Genomic DNA, 19,964 nt, shown 5'->3' with positions numbered 1-19,964 from the left:
CAGCCTGGTAAATCTTCCCTGACCTCTCTGAATTTAAATAATATCCTTCCTACAGCTGAGTGTAAAATGTAATAATGCACAATATATAAAATTAAGCTCTCTCTGGAGAAAATAATCTGAACTCTTGAAAAAAAGCTATGATGGATTCGTTGAACATTCCTTAAAGACACAGGCGTCTCTGGAAATCATCATTGCATGAATGCTAAAAGCAAAAGATTCAACAGCTTTCAGCCTTTAAAAAGTGATCTGCAGACCTCAAGTGTCACAGCACGTTGATGATTTGGACTAAAGACTTTGCAGCAAAGACTTTGCTGTAACCCGTTCAGGATATGTGTTGAGCTCTGACAGACAAAATGCTCAAGAAGCGGATGTAGAAGTTGCCACTACCTAGTTGTAAACACAAATGGCGCCTACTTAATAAACTCCCTGTTTCGCCATCTAGTCTGGGCATCACGTTTGATATGAGAATTGATAGATTCTTAGGGCGGCACGGTGGCTCTGCAGCCTCACAGCATCAGGGATCTGGGTTCGATTCCAGCCTCTGACGACTGTCTGTCGTGAGTTTGCACATTCTCCCCGTATCTGCATGGGTTTCCTCCAGGTGCTCCGGTTTCCTCCCACAATCAAAAAGATGTGCAGGTCAGGTGGATTGGCCATGGTAAATTGCCCATAGTTTTAGGTGCATTAGTCAGGGGGAATTTGGTCTGGGTGGGTTACTCTTCGGAGGGTTGGTATGGACTTGTTGGGCCAAATGGCCTGTTTACATACTTTAGTTAATCGAATCTAATCAAATGACTTGATATTTCAAGACCTACGAAAGAATCAATCAAGTTTTCACTTAAAAAATTAAAACACTGAAAAGCAGTCTAGTTGTTTCTCCACTATCTAAAATGCTTATTTTGAGAAGAAACACTTAAGACCCTTGGCCCAACAACATTGCTATTTGAATTTCAGATAATGGTGAAATGAAGAAATGTCAGGTGAAATGAATGGTTTTATTAACGTAAATAATTAATAAATGAAACATCTTACAGGTACAACCTCTCAAAGATAGTAGTCTCAGGACTAAGACTGTGTCCAAATTTGAATGTGACCTTGCAAATTGTGGATGATTTGGACCCATCTGGTTCAAATGAGGTCAAGGGTCACCTGCATCGAATGCATCGACTGGCAGGCAAATTTGAAACAGTTAAATGCAGTACCAATTCGAATTATCAATGCAAATTAATTTTAACTTGCTAAATGAGAATTAAAAGACCTCTGGCACATTCTGAAAATACCTAGTTTTGGGGTGGTTCCAGATTTTAGGCAGCTGTTTTCAGCATGTGAGCTTGTAATGCATGGAGTCCAGTGGAAATATTTCATTCATGTTTTAAAGATGCGGGAATATTTTCTTGGACACTACTGATCCTCCAGGGTTTGTGTGTGAAAGGATGCAAAATAAATTGATGAACAAAAATGAATAGGTGATTTAAAGAAGAGATAGATGCAAGAAAATCACACCAATAAATGAGGGATTTTCATTTCCAAATCCCAAGTCTCAGTTCAACAGCACATCTCTCAGCTTCATTTAATGTACATTCTACTAAAAGGCATAGATAAGATAGATAAACTGAATGGCAAAGATGAAAACATTGCCATGAGAAAAATAAAAGCCTTTTAAAATAATTGCGTCTTATCACAGACCGGCCACTACCTGAAACATCAGAATGACACGGGGGAGATGATCAAAGATCTTTAGACCAAAACTCACTCTTCAACTTTTCAGAAGATTACACCAAAGTCCAAGAACACCTTGTATGGGAATTACATTGGGATAGTAGTATTAATGTGCAGATACATTTTCATAATTATGAAGCAGCTAAAATGCATGGTCAACCTTCACTGAATAATAGAACTCAGATTTGCTCAGTTACTCAATAGTTAATGAGTCTAGTAATGAGATAACCTTAAAAATAAATCATACATAAAGATATTTATTTGGAAAACTGCTTTAAAACAATCAAAATCAAACTAAACACACCAGCAATCATTAGAAACAGCAAAATTAATGAAAAGGTTTTTGTATCAGAGCAATTGAAGCCTAGACAGATTTAATATTTATTTGGAGCTATCGATATAGTGGACAGAGGTGGAAGAACTGGAGTTTAAGTCCATTTTTTATTTGTTTGTTCAATTTACATGATAATAGATGGTCCTTGTTAGGAGTATAGTGCACAGCAGACTGGGGAGAACATTCACTAGCTGTTGACCATAGTAAGCATTCAATAAGAAAACATCTTTTAAAATACTGCTAATTCACATGAGCAAATAGACACTCTCAGAATTGAGTCAAAAGGTCATTGATTATCGTCGTACTCTTATAGATTGGCCTGATGCGATGAAGCCAAGCAAAAGCAAAAATAACTTCTCCAAAAAAAAGTGTCAAGAGCCCTGACAGGAATAAACGTTGGAACCTTGAAAATACCTTTGTGAACTTAAAATAAAACCATAACCCAGTGGAAACAATGTAACACAAATGGCTTTATTAAAGTTCGATTACATGCTAAAGATTGAATCGATTTGCAAAATGCTTAGAGTGCCAAGGATAGTCCTGTTTGTTATAATTTACTTTCACAAAATGTTATCAAATCGAACAAAGCCATAACGTTCAAAGATCAAACACCCATTTTGAACTGAGTTAAGACCGAGAATTCACAAGTTTTCACTTTAGATAAGTCACAAACTCTTAGAATGCCAACTAGCTGAAACCACCCCTTTGATAGCACCAGGGTACATTTTGTAAAACAAAGGGATCATTATGTGATAGATATATTGCTCTAAAATAAATATTATTGGACTATAACATGCTGTCATTATAGTGCCTGCCCTTGCCTGGAATCATGATATAAAAATTGGTGTTTAAAAAACACTGATTTTGTAACTATAGGGAAGGAGTAACTCAGGCACAGGAGAATGACAATCAGCAAGGCTAATCACCTGAGGGATTATTGGTAATTTGCTTGCTTCAGCTTTTAATCAATTAATTGTTAGCACTAAGAAATCCACAGTAGCGAATTAGTGCATATTGCATGTACTGCTGCGTTTTGAAAGAACTTAAAATTATTTTTAAATTATTCCCATCATTATCGTGTCTGAACTAGAATACGGAAACTAAAATGTCCTGTAACATTGCAATGTGCCAAAGTAAGAAGAATGAAATGTGCAAAAAAAATCAAAACATTAATACAAACTAACAGGAGACTAAATATTAGGGTTCTGCCAAGTATGTTGCTTTTAAGCCTACAGTATAATTCGGTTCTGTTATTTTCTGCACGAGTAAATGTTACAACACTTATATCTATAGAAACTTCAAAAACTGGAGGAGCTACTCAGCCCTTCAAGCCTGCTCCACAATTCACTATGATTGCAACTGATCATCCAACTCAGAACCCTATTCCCATTTTTGCCCCATACCCTAAGAACTATATCTAACTTCTTGAAAATATTCAATGCTTTGGCCTCAATCCCTTTCTGTGGCACAGAATTCCGCAGGCTCACCACATTCTGGTGGAAGAAATTTATCCTCAGCTCAGTTTTAAATTACATATTAGAAGACTAAGACTTCTAGTTCTGGACTCTCAGTCATTAGGAACATCCTTCCTACATTACTGTCTAGACCAGTTGGAATTTTATAGACTTATATGAAAAACCCCTCTTCCAACCTCTAGTAAATATTGTCCTAACTGATCCCATCTCTTTGTACGTCAATCTTGCCATCCCAGGAACCAGAGTCTAAGTTAGAGTGGTGCTGGAAAAGCACAGCAGGTCAAGCAGCATCCGAGGAGCAGAAAAATTAACGAGTCAGGCAAAAGCCCTTCATCAGAATTGGAGGGCTCCATTCCTGATGAAGGACTTTTGCCCGAAATGTCGAATTTCCTGTTCCTCAGATGCTGCCTGAACTACTGTGCTTTTCCAGCATCATTCTAATCTAGACTCTGATTTCCAGCATCTGCAATCCTCACTTTTGCCTAGCCATCCCAGGAATCAGTCTAGTAACCCTTTGTTGTGCTCTCTCCAAAGCTAGAACAATCCTTCCTGAGTCAAGGAGACCAAAACTGCACATAGTGAGATCATACCTGGAGTACAAAGACCCTGTACAGCAGTAGCAAGACATCCATAATCCTGTACTTAAATCCTCTTGCCATGAAGGCCAAGATACCATTGCCCTTCTTCACTGGCTGCAGTACTTGCATGTTTAATATCAGCAACTGGAGTTCGAGGACTCAGGTTTTGTTGCTTCTCCACTTTTCCCAAACAATTGGCTTTCAGGTAATAATCCAACTTGCTATTTTTGCTACTTAAATAAATAATCTTACTTATCTGCATTATACTTCATCTGCTGTGCATCTGCCCACTCATTCAACTTGTCCAAAGCACTGTCAAAGTTCACACCCCCCACCCAGCTTTGTGCAATCTGCAAACTTGGGAGATATTCCTGTGAATATGTATATATTAATATTTAATGTGAATAGCTGGGGTCCAAGAACTGGTCCCTGCAGTATCCCATGAGTCACTGGCTACCACATTGGAAAACTATTCCTACTCTTACATTTTGTCTGCCAACAGCTCTCTATCCATTGAATACACTACCCCCAATCCCACATCCTTTAAATGAAGCCTTATCAAAAGCCTTTTAAAAATCCAAGAAAACGACATGCGCTGGCTCCTGCTCTACTAATTACGCCTTAAAATATTCCAGTGGATTTGTTAAGCATGAATTTCTTTTGTCAATTCATGCTGTCTCTATCCCATCCTGTCCTCGTTTTCCAAGTGGTCGGCTATTTAACTCTTTAACTCTTTCAAATTTTCCTGACACTACTGTCAAGCTAACCAGACTACAAATTTCTTATTTTCTCTACATCCTTTTAAAATAGGAAAGTTACATTAGTTACTTTCTAATCCCAAAGAACTGCTCCAGGGTGTACAGGATCTTCAAATATGATAACCAATGCATCCATGATTTCCAATGCCATTTCCCTAGATATTCTGGCAAGTAGATTATCAGGTCCTTAGAATTATTTGATTTTAATTCAATTATCCCAATACCAATTCCCTACTACTGATTTCCTACAGATCCTCCCTCTCACTCGACCTTGTGTTATTCCTCACATTTTGGAACATGATTTGTCCCCACCTTCGCAAAACCAAAACAAGTATGGTCTGCCATCTCCTTGCTTCCCATTGTAACTTCCCCTGTTTCTGATTATACCAATCTTTTCCTATTATCATACATTTAGAAGCTGTTACAATCAGATAGCATGTTCCCTGCAGGCTTACTCTATTTCCCTCCTCAATCACTTTGTGCTCTTTTGCTTAAATCTAAACTGCGCTCCAGCCTCAGGTCTGCTGCTTTTATTGGCCAATTTATATGACCCTTCCTTGAATCTAATACTGTCCCTGATTCCTTGTTAGCCATTTTGTGCCAGCAGAAATTAATAATTGTTGCAGTTCATCCAGGCATTCTCAAAATGTTTATTATTGCCTTTCCAGCATCAATTTTTTTTATGCAGCACTCTCCAATTTATCATAGACAGTTCGTGCCTCATACCGTCTCGGCTTCCTTTATTTACACTCAGGACCCTAATCTCAGAATCATTTTTGACACACTCCATCTTTTTAGACAATTCTAGGATTTTAAGGTTACTCTTCCCCAAAAGACCTCACACAGCTAGACTGCCAACTATTCCTTTCCTATTCCACGATACCCAGTCTATGATAGCCTGTTCTCTAGTTGGCTCCTAGTGGAAGAATTACTTCTCTCAAATCATAGAAGAATCATAGAATCCTTACAGTGTGGAAGCAAGCCATTCAGCCCAACAAGTCCACATCAACTACTGAAGAGCATCCCCCCCCCCCCAAAAAACCTTGTCCCTGGAACCCTGCATCTCCTATGGCTGACCCACCTAATCTACAAGGGTGAAACAGAATCTGGGTCCCTGGTGTTGCAAGGCAGCAGTGCCAACCGCTGAGCTACCGTGCTGCTCAAAGGGTGATGAATCTGTGGAACTCACTACTTCAGAATGTGGCCAATTCTGGGAGACTAAATTTGAAGTGATAAATTTTTATTTTGTAACAGGTTAAAAGATCATGAGGAACAGACAGGAAAGTGCAATTGAGCTCAGCCATACCACATTAAATGGTGCAGCAGGTTTGAGGGACTGAATTGTCTACTTCTACTGTTCCTCAAATTATTCATTCAAAAAACCACCTCATATACATTCCAGAATTTTGTCCTCTATGGCATTGTTACAAATTTGATTTGGCCAATCTACATACAGTCTTTGAGAGCAACTTATTGGTAAGTTTCATTGAAACCTGATGTTTTTGGAACTCGAGCAAAAGACTTTGTTGGTAAGCATGAGCACATGCTGACAGTTACCAGCTTCCCTCAAAAGTACGGTTCTTGAATGCAAAAGCTTTAAGTTATTTGGTAAAACATTGTTTTAATATCCATAGCAGTAAATATTAATCAATTCCTTTAGCACATTAATGCTTAGCATACCTGATTTTGAAAGAAACCCAGAGGATGAGAGGAAATCATTTGGAGCACCCAAGTTGGCATGTTGGTCCTTAGGATGACTCGAACCTTAAAACAAATAAAAGGGTAGAGAACTTAACTGATGACCTTAACTTTATTTTCTGGAGTAATGTATGGTTTTACTGCTAAATAATTGATATATGTACAGCATGACTACTCCAAAAAGACCATAGAGCACTGGAAGCATTGAGTCAGAGATATACAGCACAGAAACAGAAACTTTGGTCCAATTCACCCATGCCAACCAGATATCCTAATTTAATCAAGGCTCTTTTGCCAATATTTGGCACATATCCCTCTAAATCCTTACTATTCACATACCCATCCAGATGCCTTTTAAATGTTGTAATTCTACCAGCATCCACCACTTCCTCTGGCACTTTATTCCACACACGCACTACCCTCTGCATGAAAAAGTTGCCCCTTAGGTCCCTTTTAAATCTTTCCCCTCTCACCATAAACCTATGCCCTCTAGTTTTGGGCTCCCACAACCCAGGGAAGGGACCTTATCTATTTATCCTATCCATGCCCCTCATGATTTTATAAACCTTTATAAAGTCACCTCTCAGCCTCTGACGCACCTGGGAAAACAGTGCCAGCCTATTCAGCCTCTCCATATAGCTCAACCCTCCAACTCTGGAAACATGCTTTTAAATCTTTTCTGAACCCTTGCAAGTTTCACAATATTCTTCCAATAACAGGGAGACCAGAATTGTGCTCACTATTCCAAAAGTGGCCTAACCAATATATTGTACAGCTGCAACATGACCTCCCAATTTCCATAGTCAATGCTCTGACCAATAAACGCAAGCATACCAAACATCATCTTCACAACCCTATCTCCGTGCAACTCCACTTTCAAAGAACTAGAAAACTGCACTCCAAGGTCTCTTTGTTCAGCAACACTCCCCAGGACCCTACCACTAAGTGAATAAGTCCTGCCCCAATTTGCCTTTCCAAAATGTAGCACCTTATATTTATCTAAATTAAACTCCATCTGATCAAGAGCCCATTGTACTCGAGGTAACCTTCTTCACTGTCCACTACTCCTCCAATTTTGGTGTCATCTGCAATCTTACTAACCATACCTCCTAAAGTCACATCCAAATCATTTATATAAATGACAAAAAATGGTGGACCCAGCACTAATCCTTGTGGCACACCACTGGGCACAGGCCCCCACTCTGAAAAGTAACTCTCCACCATTCATCCTCTGCCTTTTATCTTCGAGTCAGCCCTGTATCCAAATGGCTAGTTCTCCCTGTACTCATGAGATCTAACCTTGCTAACCAGTCTACCATAAGGAACCTTGACAAATGCCTTACTGAAGTCCATGAAGATCACATCTACCACTTTGCCCTCATCAATGCTCTTTGTTACTTCGTCAAAAAACTCAATTAAATTAAGTTTGTGTGACATGACGTCCCACACAGCCATGTTGACTATCCCTAATCAGTCCTTGCCTTTCCAAATACATGTACATCCTGCCCCTCAGGATTCCCTGTAACAACTTCCCCACCACCGATGTCAGGCCCACTGGTCTATACTTCCCTGGTTTTTACTTACAACCTTTCTTAAATAGTGGCATGTTAGTCAACCTCCGGTCTTCCGGCACCTCACCTGCGGCTTTCGATGAAACAAATATCTCAGCTAGGCTCCCAGCAATCACTTCCCTAGTTTCCCCACAGGGTTTTAGGATACATTTGATCAGGTCTCATCCATTTATCCGCCCTTATTCGTTTTAAGCCATCCAGCACAATCTCTTCTGTAATATGGACATTTTTCAAGATGTCACTATTTCCCCAAGTTCTCCAGCTTCCATATCCTTTACCACAGTAAAGACAGCTGCAAAATACTCATTCACCATCTCCTCCATCTCTTGCAGTTCCACACACAGGTCTAAGGGGCCCTATTGTCTCCCTACTTACCTTTTCGTCCTTAACGTATTTGTAGAAATCTCTTTGATTTTCCTTAATCTTATTTGCCAAAGTTATGTCCCTTTTTGCCCTCCCGATTTCCCTCTTAAATGATACTCCTAAGCTCTAAGGATTCACTCAATCTCTGCCATCTATATCTGATATATGTTTGGTCTCTTGACCAAAACCTCAATTTCTCTGATCATCCAGCATTCCCTACATAAAGCTTTGCTCAAAACTGCTGATTTCTTTAAAAGTTTATGTAATAAAATTGCATTTAGATGCATTCATCCTTACAGGGGAAGAAATTAAAAGGAACATTAAAAATAACTTATTTTGAAAAGTATCTTCACAAATTCAAAGTGGACAGTTCTCACCATTTATGTTCATAATAATGACGTTACATTAAAGTATGTTGGAAACATTCTTGTCAAAGTTGAGCACAAGGCAAGCACGGTGCTTCTGTAAGTGAAACTTTTTTAGTGTTAGTGAGGAGCACGGTAGTATAGTGGTTGGGTTACTAATGGTCTGGAGACAAAATTTAAATACTGCAGATGTTAAAAGTCTAAGTAAAAACAGAAAATTGCTGGAAACTTACTAAATCTGGCAGCATCTGTGAGGAGATAAACTGATTTGCATTCAGGGAGCTGCTGTGTAAATCACTGAAGTCTGATGATCAAACATCAAGAAAATCACACAATCACCACCTAACTACCTCTCTTCATTCTTTAATCAATACTCCATATTAAACAGCACTTGGAAAAAACTACAAAGGATACAAGGGAACAAAATGTATTCTGGGCAGGGATTGTCAATGCTCATCACCGAGACTGGCTTAGCAGCGACATAACTTGACAGTTGGCCTAGTCGTGATGGATGCAGTGAAACAACCAACACAAGACTGTAAACTATACCCGTCACAGAAGCATCACTTCTGGACAATATTAGGAGGAATATTCTAGAGGTGGTGATGACCTAGTGGTATTATCACTGGGCTACTAATTCAGAAACTCTGGTCTGGAGACCAGCAGATGGTGGAATTTTAATTGGATAAAAATATCTTGAATTAAGAATCTATTAGAGTCCTAGAGATGTACAGCGCAGAAACAGACCCTTCGGTCCAACTTGTCCATGCCGACCAGATATCCCAACCCAATCTAGTCCCATCTGCCAGCACCCGGCCCATATCCCTCCAAACCGTCCCTATTCATATACCCATCCAAATGCCTTTTAAATGTTGCAATTCTACTAGCCTCCACCACATCCTCTGGCAACCCAATCCACACACGCAACACCCTGTGTGTGAAAAAATTGCCCCTTAGGTCTCTTTTATATCTGTCTCCTCTCACCCTAAACCTATGCCCGCTAGTTCTGGACTCCCCCACCCCAGGGAAGAGACTTTGTCTATTTATCCTATCCATGCTTATCATGATTTTATAAACCTCTATAAGGTCACCCCTCAGCCTCAGACGCTCCAGGGAAAAAGGCCCCAGCCTATTCAACCTCTCCCTATTGCTCAAATCCTCCAATTTTGGCAACATCCTTGTAAACCTTTTCTGAACCCGTTCAAGTTTCACAACCTGATTTGCACGCAATATTCCAAAAGGGGCCTAACCAATGTCCTGTACAGCCGCAACATGACCTCCCAACTCCTGCACTCAATACTCTGACCAATAAAGAAAAGCATACCAAATGCCTTTTTCACTATCCTATCTCCCTGCAACTCCAATTTCAAAGAGCTATGAACCTGCACTCCAAGGTCTTTGTTCAGCAACACTCCCTAGGACCTTATCATTAATTGTATAAGTCTTACTAAGATTTGCTTTCTCAAAATGCAGCACCTCATTTATCTAAACTACACTCCATCTGTCACTTCTGAATCCATTGGCCCATCCAATCAAGGTCCCGTTGTAATCTGAGGTATTCTTCTTCACTGCTCACTACACCCCCAATTTTGGTGCCATCTGCAAACTTACTAACTATACCTCTTGATGACTATGAAACCACTGCTAATTACTGGAAAAACCTATCTGGCTCACTAATGTCCTTAAGGGAAGGAAATCGGTCATCCTTATCTGGGCCTACATGCGATTCCAGACCTACAGCAATGCGTTGACTCTTAAGTGCACTCTGAAATGGCCTAGCAAGCCACTCAGTTGTATCAATCACTACGAAGTCTTAAAAAATGAAACCAGATGGACTACATGGCATTGACTTAGGCACCAGAAAAGCCAATGGCAGAAACAGGTCTTCTGATCCTACAATGTCTTCCTTACGAAGGTGTAGGCACTATTACCAAAATTGGGAGAATTGTCTCACAAACTAGTCAAGCAACAGCCCGATATAGTCACAGTCACTGAATCACAGTAGGCACTGCGAGCCATCAACGGCATTAGAAGACTGTATGCCAGCACAATATGCAAGCCACATATACTCCACTCAACCACTACCAGCAAGCCAGGGGATTAATCCTGGTTCAATTGAGAGTGCAGAACAGCATGCCAGGAGCAGAACCAGCCACACTTAAAAACAAGGAGTCAACCTAGTGTAGTTATCAAACAGGATTATCTGCATGCCAATCAATATAAGCAGCAAGTAACAAACAGAAGTAAACAATCCTACAACTAACAACTGCAGTCCTGTCACATCCAGTCAAAAATGGTGGTGGACAATGCAGGAAATGGGTCCACAAATATCCCAATCCTCAATGATGAAAAAGACAATCTTCACCCAAAAGTGCCAAGTGGATGATCCATCTCAGTCTCCGCCAGAGGTTCCCAACATCGCAGATGTCAGTTTTCAGCCAATTCAATTTACTCCAAGTGATATCAATAAATAGTTGGAAACACTGGATACTGAAAAGGCTAGGGGCACTGATTACATTCCATGAAAACTTCTGTTCCAGAATTTACTGTTTCCCTAGCCAAGTGCTTCTAGTACAGTTATAACACTGGCATCCAGCCAAAAATGCAGAAAATTATCCAGGTGTGCCCTGTACTCAAAAAGCAGGACAAATCCAATCCAGCCAATTACCGCCCCATTTGCCTATACTCTATCATCAATAAAGTGAGCGGTCATCAACAGTGCTAGTAACCTGCTCATTCACATCCAGTTTGGATTCAAACAGGTCACTCAGCTCCTGACCGGATTACAGCCTTGGCTCAAACATGGACAGAAAGATTTGAACTCCAGAGGTGAGACAGCCCTTGACATCAAGGCCTCATTTGGCTGAGTATGGCATCAAGAAACCCCAGCAAAACTGGAATCGGGGGCAAACTTTTTGTTGGTTGGAGTCATACCTGGCACATTGGAGCATGGTTGTGATTGGAGGTCAGTCATCTCAGCTCGAGGACATCTCTGCAGGAGTTCCTCAGTAGTGTTCTAGTCCCCAATTATCTGCAGCTATATCAATGACCTTCCCTCCATCTTATGATCAGAAGTCAGGATGATCGCACCATGTTCATCATGAATTCATCCTCAGATACCAAGGCTATGTACAATTGCAGTAAGATCTGTACAATATCCAGGCAGGGACGAACAAGTGGCAAGTAACATTCACACCACACAAATACTGGGCAATGACCATGTTTAATACAGGAAGATATTCTAACTTTGTCCCTTGACATTCAATGCTATTAGTCTCTGAATACCCCATTATCAACATACGAGGGGTTACTACTGACCAGAAATTCAATTGAACTTACCACATAACCACAGTAGCCACAACAGTAGGTCACAGACTAGGAATACTGCAGCGAGTAACTCACTTCCTGACTCTCCAAAGCCTGTCCACCATCAATAAGGCACAAGTCAGGAGTCTGATTGTATCCTCCACTTGCCTGGACGAGTGCAGCTCCTTCAACACTGAAGCTGACATCATCCAGGGCAAAGCAGTCTACTTAACTGGCACCACATCCACTCCCTCCACCACTGATACTCAGTAGCAACAGTGTGTACATCAACAAGACACATGGCAGAAATTCACCAAAGATCCTAAGACACCACCTTCCAAACTCTCAACCACTTGCATCTAGAAGAACAATGATAGCAGATACATGAGAATACCACCACTTGCAGTTCCCCTTGGAGCCATTCACTGTCCTGACTTGGAAATATATCACCGTTCCTTCAGTGCCGCTGGGTCAAAATCCTGGATTCCCCTCCCTAACAGCATTGTGGGTCAACTTATAGCATATAGACTGCAATGGGTCAAGAAGATAGCTCAACAAACAGCTTCTCAAGGGTAACTAGGGAGGGGCAGTATGTACTGGCCAGCCAGCACATCTATGTCCCACAAATGAATAAACAAAGGAAAGACAATCACAAGTTCCTGTCTTTAGAGAACATCTTTTAATGTATTGTGGCACAACTATCGTGTTAAATCTAAGATTCAGAACAGAACAGACCTAGCTGCTCAAAATTATGCACCTTTAAGGTGCATGGGTCAAGAGAAGCAGCTGAATTGCATGTCACAACATTCTTTAATTTCCGTGTGGCATATACTTTGCTCCTGTGACTTGATGGCAATGATTGAGCAATCTTAGCTCAATGAGTGGTGTAGAAGGGCAAGCCATGACCAATTTGGAGCAACTACAACATAGAATTATACACGTGATAAACAGAATAAATTAATGGCATGAGCAGCAAATCAAATCAAAGCTCTACACTCCCACAGTACCTAGTCATAAATGGTAGACAACTGAACAGTCCTGAGAAGGAAAAGGGACCCGTGAACACCTCTAACCTCAACAATGTCAGAGCTGAACTTGAGTGCAAAAACAAACGTTGAAACGTCTTCAAGTTCTGCAGCGAGAGTTGCCAAAAAGGGCCCATTTATCTTCAGCAAATTCAAATCATTCTATGTATCATCACCCAATGTCTAAGCACACTGAGTTACAGAATACATCATAGGCTATGTCCTTCACAATAGTTGAGCAGTAGTGGTAAAGATTTGTTCTCCAGAACCAGCCTAACTCTAGCCAAGCTTTTACAGTACAGTAATATTACCATCCACCTGAAAGTGTAAAATCGCCCACGTATGAAAGCCCTGTCCATAAAAAGCAGACCAAATCTAAGCCAATTAACATCTCCATCAAAGGTGACAGAGGCAACATTTGTTATAGGCTGCATGGTCACATGACAATGTACAGTTAACCCCTTTGTTATCACAAAATTAATTGGTTATGTACTACAAAACAAAAATTGGAGTACATGCTGGATTGAAGATGTCAATAGCATCATCAAGTAAGCCTTACTCATCAGCAATCTATTCAGTTAGAGTTCAATCAGGACCATCACTTCCAGATCTCAAGTCAGCCTTGGTAATATCGTTGTACAACAGATGAATCCTAGGCTGAGATGAAGCGAGAAAGACTGTCCTTGACACTATGACAGTATTTGACTGCATACAGCATCAAGGAGCAACTAGCAAAACTGATGGCAATGTGAATCAAGAGAAATTCTTCAGTCAGAATTACAAGTAGCATAAAAGGAAAATGGCCATGTTTGTTGTAAGCCAGAGTTCCAGGATATCACTGTTGGGAATTTGCCTAAGTTCATCAATTTCATCATTAAACCTTGTTCCAACATCAGTCCAGAGATGAGGACGCTCACTGACTATGACTATTCAGTACCATTCACAAATCCTCAAGCAGTAATACCTGGAAAATATTTACACATGGGCTGATGAGCAATAGGTAACATTTTCTCACAAAAGTGCCAGGAAATAACACTCTCCAAGAAGAAAATCTATTCACTTCTTTTTGACATTTTAGCATTATCAGTACCAAGTCCTCATTAATATTATCCTCAGTATCATAAATGACCAGAAACTTAACTCAGTCAGTCCCATAAAGTCCTTCAAGTGCAGTGAAGAGACTGGATATGTTGCACTCCTCACACTCCTGACTATCAAATTTTATCCATCAAGGCACAAATCAGGAATGTGATGAAGTAGTCCACTTGCTTGGGACTGAGTACAGCTCCAACATTTATGATCAACATGATCCAAGACAAAGCAGCCAGTTTGATTTGTAACGTAACCATGACCTCAAATATTCACTCCATTTACTATAAAAAGAACAGTGACTTCAACATGTGGTATCGACAAGCAGCAATTTGCTTCAGCTTCTTCAAGCTGAGTTACCAAATATGCGACTTCCAAGTAACACATCATCCTAAATTGGAAATCTGTCACCATTCCTTTGTTGTTGCAGGATCACAATCCTGAAACTCTTTACTGAACAGCACTGTGGCTGTACCCTCATCACAACAGTTGTTGAATAATGAATGCAGATTACCATCACCTTTTCAAGATCTGGTCGGAAGGGGTGTCAATGCTGGAGCTATTATTAGATTAGATTAGATTACATTACATTACAGTGTGGAAACAGGCCCTTCGGCCCAACAAGTCCACACCGCCCCGCCGAAGCGCAACCCACCCATACCCCTACATTTACCCCTTACCTAACACTACGGGCAATTCAGTATGGCCAATTCACCTGACCTGCACATCTTTGGACTGTGGGAGGAAACTGGAGCAGCCGGAGGAAACCCACGCAGACATGGGGAGAACGTGCAAACTCCACACAGTCAGTCGCCTGAGGCGGGAATTGAACCCGGGTTTCCGGCGCTGTGAGGCAGCAGTGCTAACCACTGTGCCACCGTGCCGCCCAAATTGATGTGTACATGCCCTGAATGAATGGAAACAAGTGTCCATATCCAATAGTACAAATTCCATTTGATTGTAATCAGATACACCACTCCAACACTCAAATTACTTAACTTAATAAACATTAGACTGAACGTTAGTCCACACCCCATGAGTGAAAAGAGCACCATTTAATTCAAATTTAAAACTCCCAAATAAAGAATACATGTGAAGACAATGTATGTTGTGACTGAACAATCAACTTAGTAAGTTAGCAAACTCTCCAGATTATTAAACTGACCTGGTTCTTTTCGCCCTGGTTTTTCAAACCGCCGTTCTCCCCTATTAAAAGTAAAAACAACTTAAAATTTCCTAATAGTTAAGAGCTAACAGTGCTAACATTATTAACAGATTACTCCACATTAATTATTTTGGACAACTGGCATAAAGAATGCTTTTAATGAAACCAAAACTTTATTTTACTGTCATTAGGAATCCTGCACATAGTCTCAAATCAATACATTCCAAAGGTCCAATATTAACTCCTGCAATTAAAGATGTTCCTTTGAAATCAACAATAATACACCTACTCCTACTATTCTACTGAAATCAAAATATGGGACTTTGTTCTTGTATACCTACTGGTCCATCATTTATAGTATTGTTAGTGATGAGTCAGCGCAAACACTACCTTATGCAAATGAAGGAATGAAATGGCAAGTCTACAAAAAAAGTGAACTAAATTGTAAAGTAGTTTTGACTGCATCTGGGAATTGAAAGGAAATGTACAAAATGTGACGTAATAAGTTTCTGTGATGGACAACAGTGTGATCAGTATGTACTGGGCAATGTCTTTTAATAGAGACATATTTGAATATGATCATAAAATTTACTTTTTTTTTACAGACAACAATGTTAACTGAAATCCACAATGCCACGGATTATTTTCCTTTAAAGCTGACTGACCCACACTGGAGTCCAGGCATGTGCAATTATTTGCAAGGAAAAGTAATTTCATATTTTTCGGAAGTAAATTACACAACTGAGTGGAAATAAAGAACAAAAATTTTACGTAGTTCTCAAATCCTCAAGCTCCCAAATACTGAAAAACCTTTTCAGATGTATTTATTATAGTATACTTGTTCGTATACATTGTAGCATTTCACATTGGATTAACAATTTAAAGATATTCTTCCAAATATGCAACGTCAAACAAATAGCTATTGATCAAAGCACTGACAGCAACCCTGAGATATCTATGTTGTAATTTCACGAGTTCAAACATTTAAAAGGAATTGTTACTTATAATGTGGTAACATAGGGACGATCTATTATGGCATTATTTTCTCGTCCCTCAGTGGGATGAAATTTAGAAAGGGAAGTGTTAATCTAGTTTCTTCTATAATATAATAACAAAAACTTCCAATTTTATTTTAGATTAAAAATCGTGCAACACTCACCAAAATAAACCCTTCATGAATAACTTTAATGGGGAAAATTTCAAATCCGTTCACTATTCCCTATAGCAATTCTTTAAAGCTAAGTTCAGCATAAACCTGTTAGAAATACAAGTTTAAAATTGTTACTGAATTCAAGGTACTGACAGAACCGGATAGGGGCAAAACCATAACCGCAAGGCAAATATTCAATTTACAGGACATGCGAATTTTAAGATTAATAAAAAAAATTGTGGCATTAAATCTGTTGGCTACTCAGTTTCTCATGTACAACTACTACCAGTAGTAGTACTGAGATTTTAAACTACTTTTAATAGTTGCAGGTGTACTATTTACTTTTGACCCCCTCCATCTCTTAAAACAACAATGTGCATATTTACAAAACAAAATATTACTAATCTGCTGCATATGCATTCAATTCTCATCTTTTTGGATCGGTTTGTCAGAAAATTGTGTAAAGAGTGTGTTTCAGTTAAAAATTAAGACTTCTAGAAGCAAATCAAAAATCGTAACACTGTGCTTCCCGAAGAGCTGCTCAAAGCTCTGGACAGATCTTTTGGTGCAAATTCCAAGCTCTGAAAGCTTGCATATTTGGAGCTATTGGGAGGAAGCAGAAAGTATGCTGTCCAAATTCATAAACTGTCAATTTATTCTACTAATCCAATCAGGCAATTTCCTAATATTTTCATAAAAACATTTCACAATTCTCTAACCTCAACTTATAAAATATTATCACCGCACTAGGACTATAACATATCTTACAAAAATCAAAGTAAATAAAATGCACACATAGTTCAAAATTACAATGATGCACTTTAAGCTGACATATATAATCATTCTTTTACTTTGCAGTTATTAACTGCACACTTCTTAATTCCATGTTAACTACTTGGATCAGAGTTAAGAGAACCTTCAAAAGTAAACTTTCTCATGCCTGAGAAGGTAATATCTACTACCAATAGACTTCAAATATATAGTGCAGTAATCTACAAAATGTGATTTGGCTAACTGGCAGGGGTGAATCACTTGTTTTACCTCATGAATTAAAGCTGTGCAGTGAAACTAATTTGTTTGAAAGAGCAATCTTCACCACAAGCTGAATACCCTCCATCTGGGTTATATGATTGAGAATCTAACTTAAGGGCTCCAACAAATCCATGATGTTGAATTTAGAATTTCTGGATACACATACGGCACATTTCTCACTTGGCACTTATTCAAGAAGATACTGACACAAACTACAAATTTAAAAAGCACAACGAGAACATATTCTGACACAATGGAATGCACACATTTGCAAAATAGATTAAATAAGGAGTCTTCAGTATTATTTTGGGAATTTTTAAACGCAATTAACTGCTATTGTGATAATTACACAAATGCAATAAAAATGAAATTATAGTAAATAGCAGGGAAAAAACAGCAAGACGGTTGCTATACAAGTGCAATGTTAAAGTAGAAAAATGCTGCAAAATGCTTCAAAGACAAAGCACAAATTAGGTTTTCAGCAGCACATAAAAGTGAAGGATAGAACGAAAGCAAATGATAATTATGAGTAATGAAAATTAAAATAGGAGATCTATGATATAGAGAAGACAATTTTTAAAACTCAGCACACAACAGAACAGGATGCTGGGCTCACCTTCATCCCTCTCCGCCACGCATCAATGAATTTAATACACGCCGTGACGTCGAACACTTCTTCTGCCGCCTCCGAGCTTACTTTCACAATCAGGACTCCCGCCCACCTTCCGAGGACCCCTTCACCCACCTCCAACACACTGCATCCACGTGGACACCCCGTGCTGGCCTATTACCTGCCCTCGACCTCTTCATTTCCAATTGCCGCCAGGACATTAACCGCCTCAACCTGTCTACCCCCCTCCCCCACTCCAACCTCTCACCCTCACAACGCACAGCCCTCCAATCCCGACCTCACCATCAAGCCAGCAGATAAAGGGGACGCAGTGGTAGTCTGGCGCACTGACCTCTACACCGCTGAAGCCAAACACCAACTCGAGGACACCTCTTCCCACCGCCCCCTCGACCATGACCCCACCCCCATCACCAAACCATCATCTCCCAGACCATACAGAACCTCATCACCTCAGGAGATCTCCCACCCACAGCTTCCAACCTCATTGTCCGGGAACCCCGCACTGCCCGGTTCTACCTCCTTCCCAAGATCCACAAGCCTGACCACCCTGGCCGACCCATTGTCTCAGCATGTTCCTGCCCCACTGAACTCATCTCTACCTACCTCGACACTGTCCTATCACCCCTAGTCCAGGAACTCCCCACATACGTTTGAGACACCACCCATGCCCTTCACCTCCTCCAAGACTTCAGTTTCCCCGGCCCCCAACGCCTCATCTTCAGCATGAATATCCAATCCCTCTACACCTCCATCCGCCATGACCAGGGCCTCCAAGCCCTCTGTTTCTTGCTCTCCCGACGTCCCCAACAGTACGCTTCCACCGACACTCTCATTCGTCTGGCCAAACTGGTCCTCACCCTTAACAATTTCTCCTTCGAATCCTCCCACTTCCTCCAGACCAAAGGGATAGCCACGGGCACCCGTTGGGCCCCAGCTATGCCTGTCTCTTTGTTGGCTACGTAGAACAGTCCATCTTCTGTAATTACACCGGCACCACTGCCCACCTGTTCTTCCGCTACATTGATGATTGCATTGACGCCCCCTCATGCTCCCGCAAGGAGGTTGAGCAATTCATCAACTTCACCAACACATTCCACCCTGACCTTAAATTTACCTGGACCATCTCTGACACCTCCCTCCCCTTCCTGGACCTCTCCATCTCCATTAATGACAACTGACTTGACACTGACATTTCTTACAAACCCGACTCCCACAGCTACCTGGATTACACCTCTTCCCACCCTACCTCCTGCAAAAATGCCATCCCGTATTCCCAATTCCTCCGCCGTATCTGCTCCCAGGAGGACCAGTTCCACCACAGAACACACCAGATGGCCTCCTTCTTAAGAGACCGCAATTTCCCTTCCCACGTGGTTAAAGATGCCCTCCAACACATCTCATCCACATACCGCACCTCCGCCCTCAGACCCCACCCCTCCAACCGTAACAAGGACAGAACGCCCCTGGTGCGCACATTCCACCCTACCAACCTTCGCATAAACCAAATCATCCGCCGACATTTCGGCCACCTCCAAATGGACCCCACCACCAGGGATATATTTCCCTCCACACCCCTTTCCGCCTTCATTGACTACCTGGTCAGTTCCACGCCCCCCCACAACCCACCCTCCCATCCTGGGACCTTCCCCTGCCACCGCAGGTATTGCAAATCCTGCGCCCACACCTCCTTCCTCACCTCTATCCA

At 40.8% G+C, this 19,964-nt stretch overlaps 1 protein-coding gene across 3 annotated transcripts in view; it reads right to left on the bottom strand.

Moving 5' to 3' along the window:
- gigyf2 (GRB10 interacting GYF protein 2) overlaps nucleotides 1-19,964 on the bottom strand; it is a 254,103-nt gene that overhangs the window by 97,757 nt on the left and 136,382 nt on the right. For 2 of the 3 annotated variants that reach the window (XM_087993722.1, XM_087993723.1), the window contains exons 7-8: nucleotides 15,447-15,487; nucleotides 6,545-6,628 (exon numbers count right to left, since the gene is read on the bottom strand). In XM_087993722.1, the coding sequence (XP_087849848.1) occupies nucleotides 6,545-6,628; nucleotides 15,447-15,487 (125 nt within the window). Of the gene's footprint in view, nucleotides 1-6,544; nucleotides 6,629-15,446; nucleotides 15,488-16,605; nucleotides 16,638-19,964 lie in introns of those variants that run through there. The other variant, XM_043702938.2, reaches the window with a different exon arrangement.

This window comes from Chiloscyllium plagiosum, unplaced genomic scaffold (assembly GCF_037043375.1).
Source record: "Chiloscyllium plagiosum isolate Xiang-an unplaced genomic scaffold, Cpla_swu_hap1 HiC_scaffold_13, whole genome shotgun sequence".
Taxonomy (NCBI): Eukaryota; Metazoa; Chordata; class Chondrichthyes; order Orectolobiformes; family Hemiscylliidae; genus Chiloscyllium; species Chiloscyllium plagiosum.
Note: the sequence above shows the minus strand (reverse complement) of the source record. Positions and strands in the feature narration are given on the sequence as shown.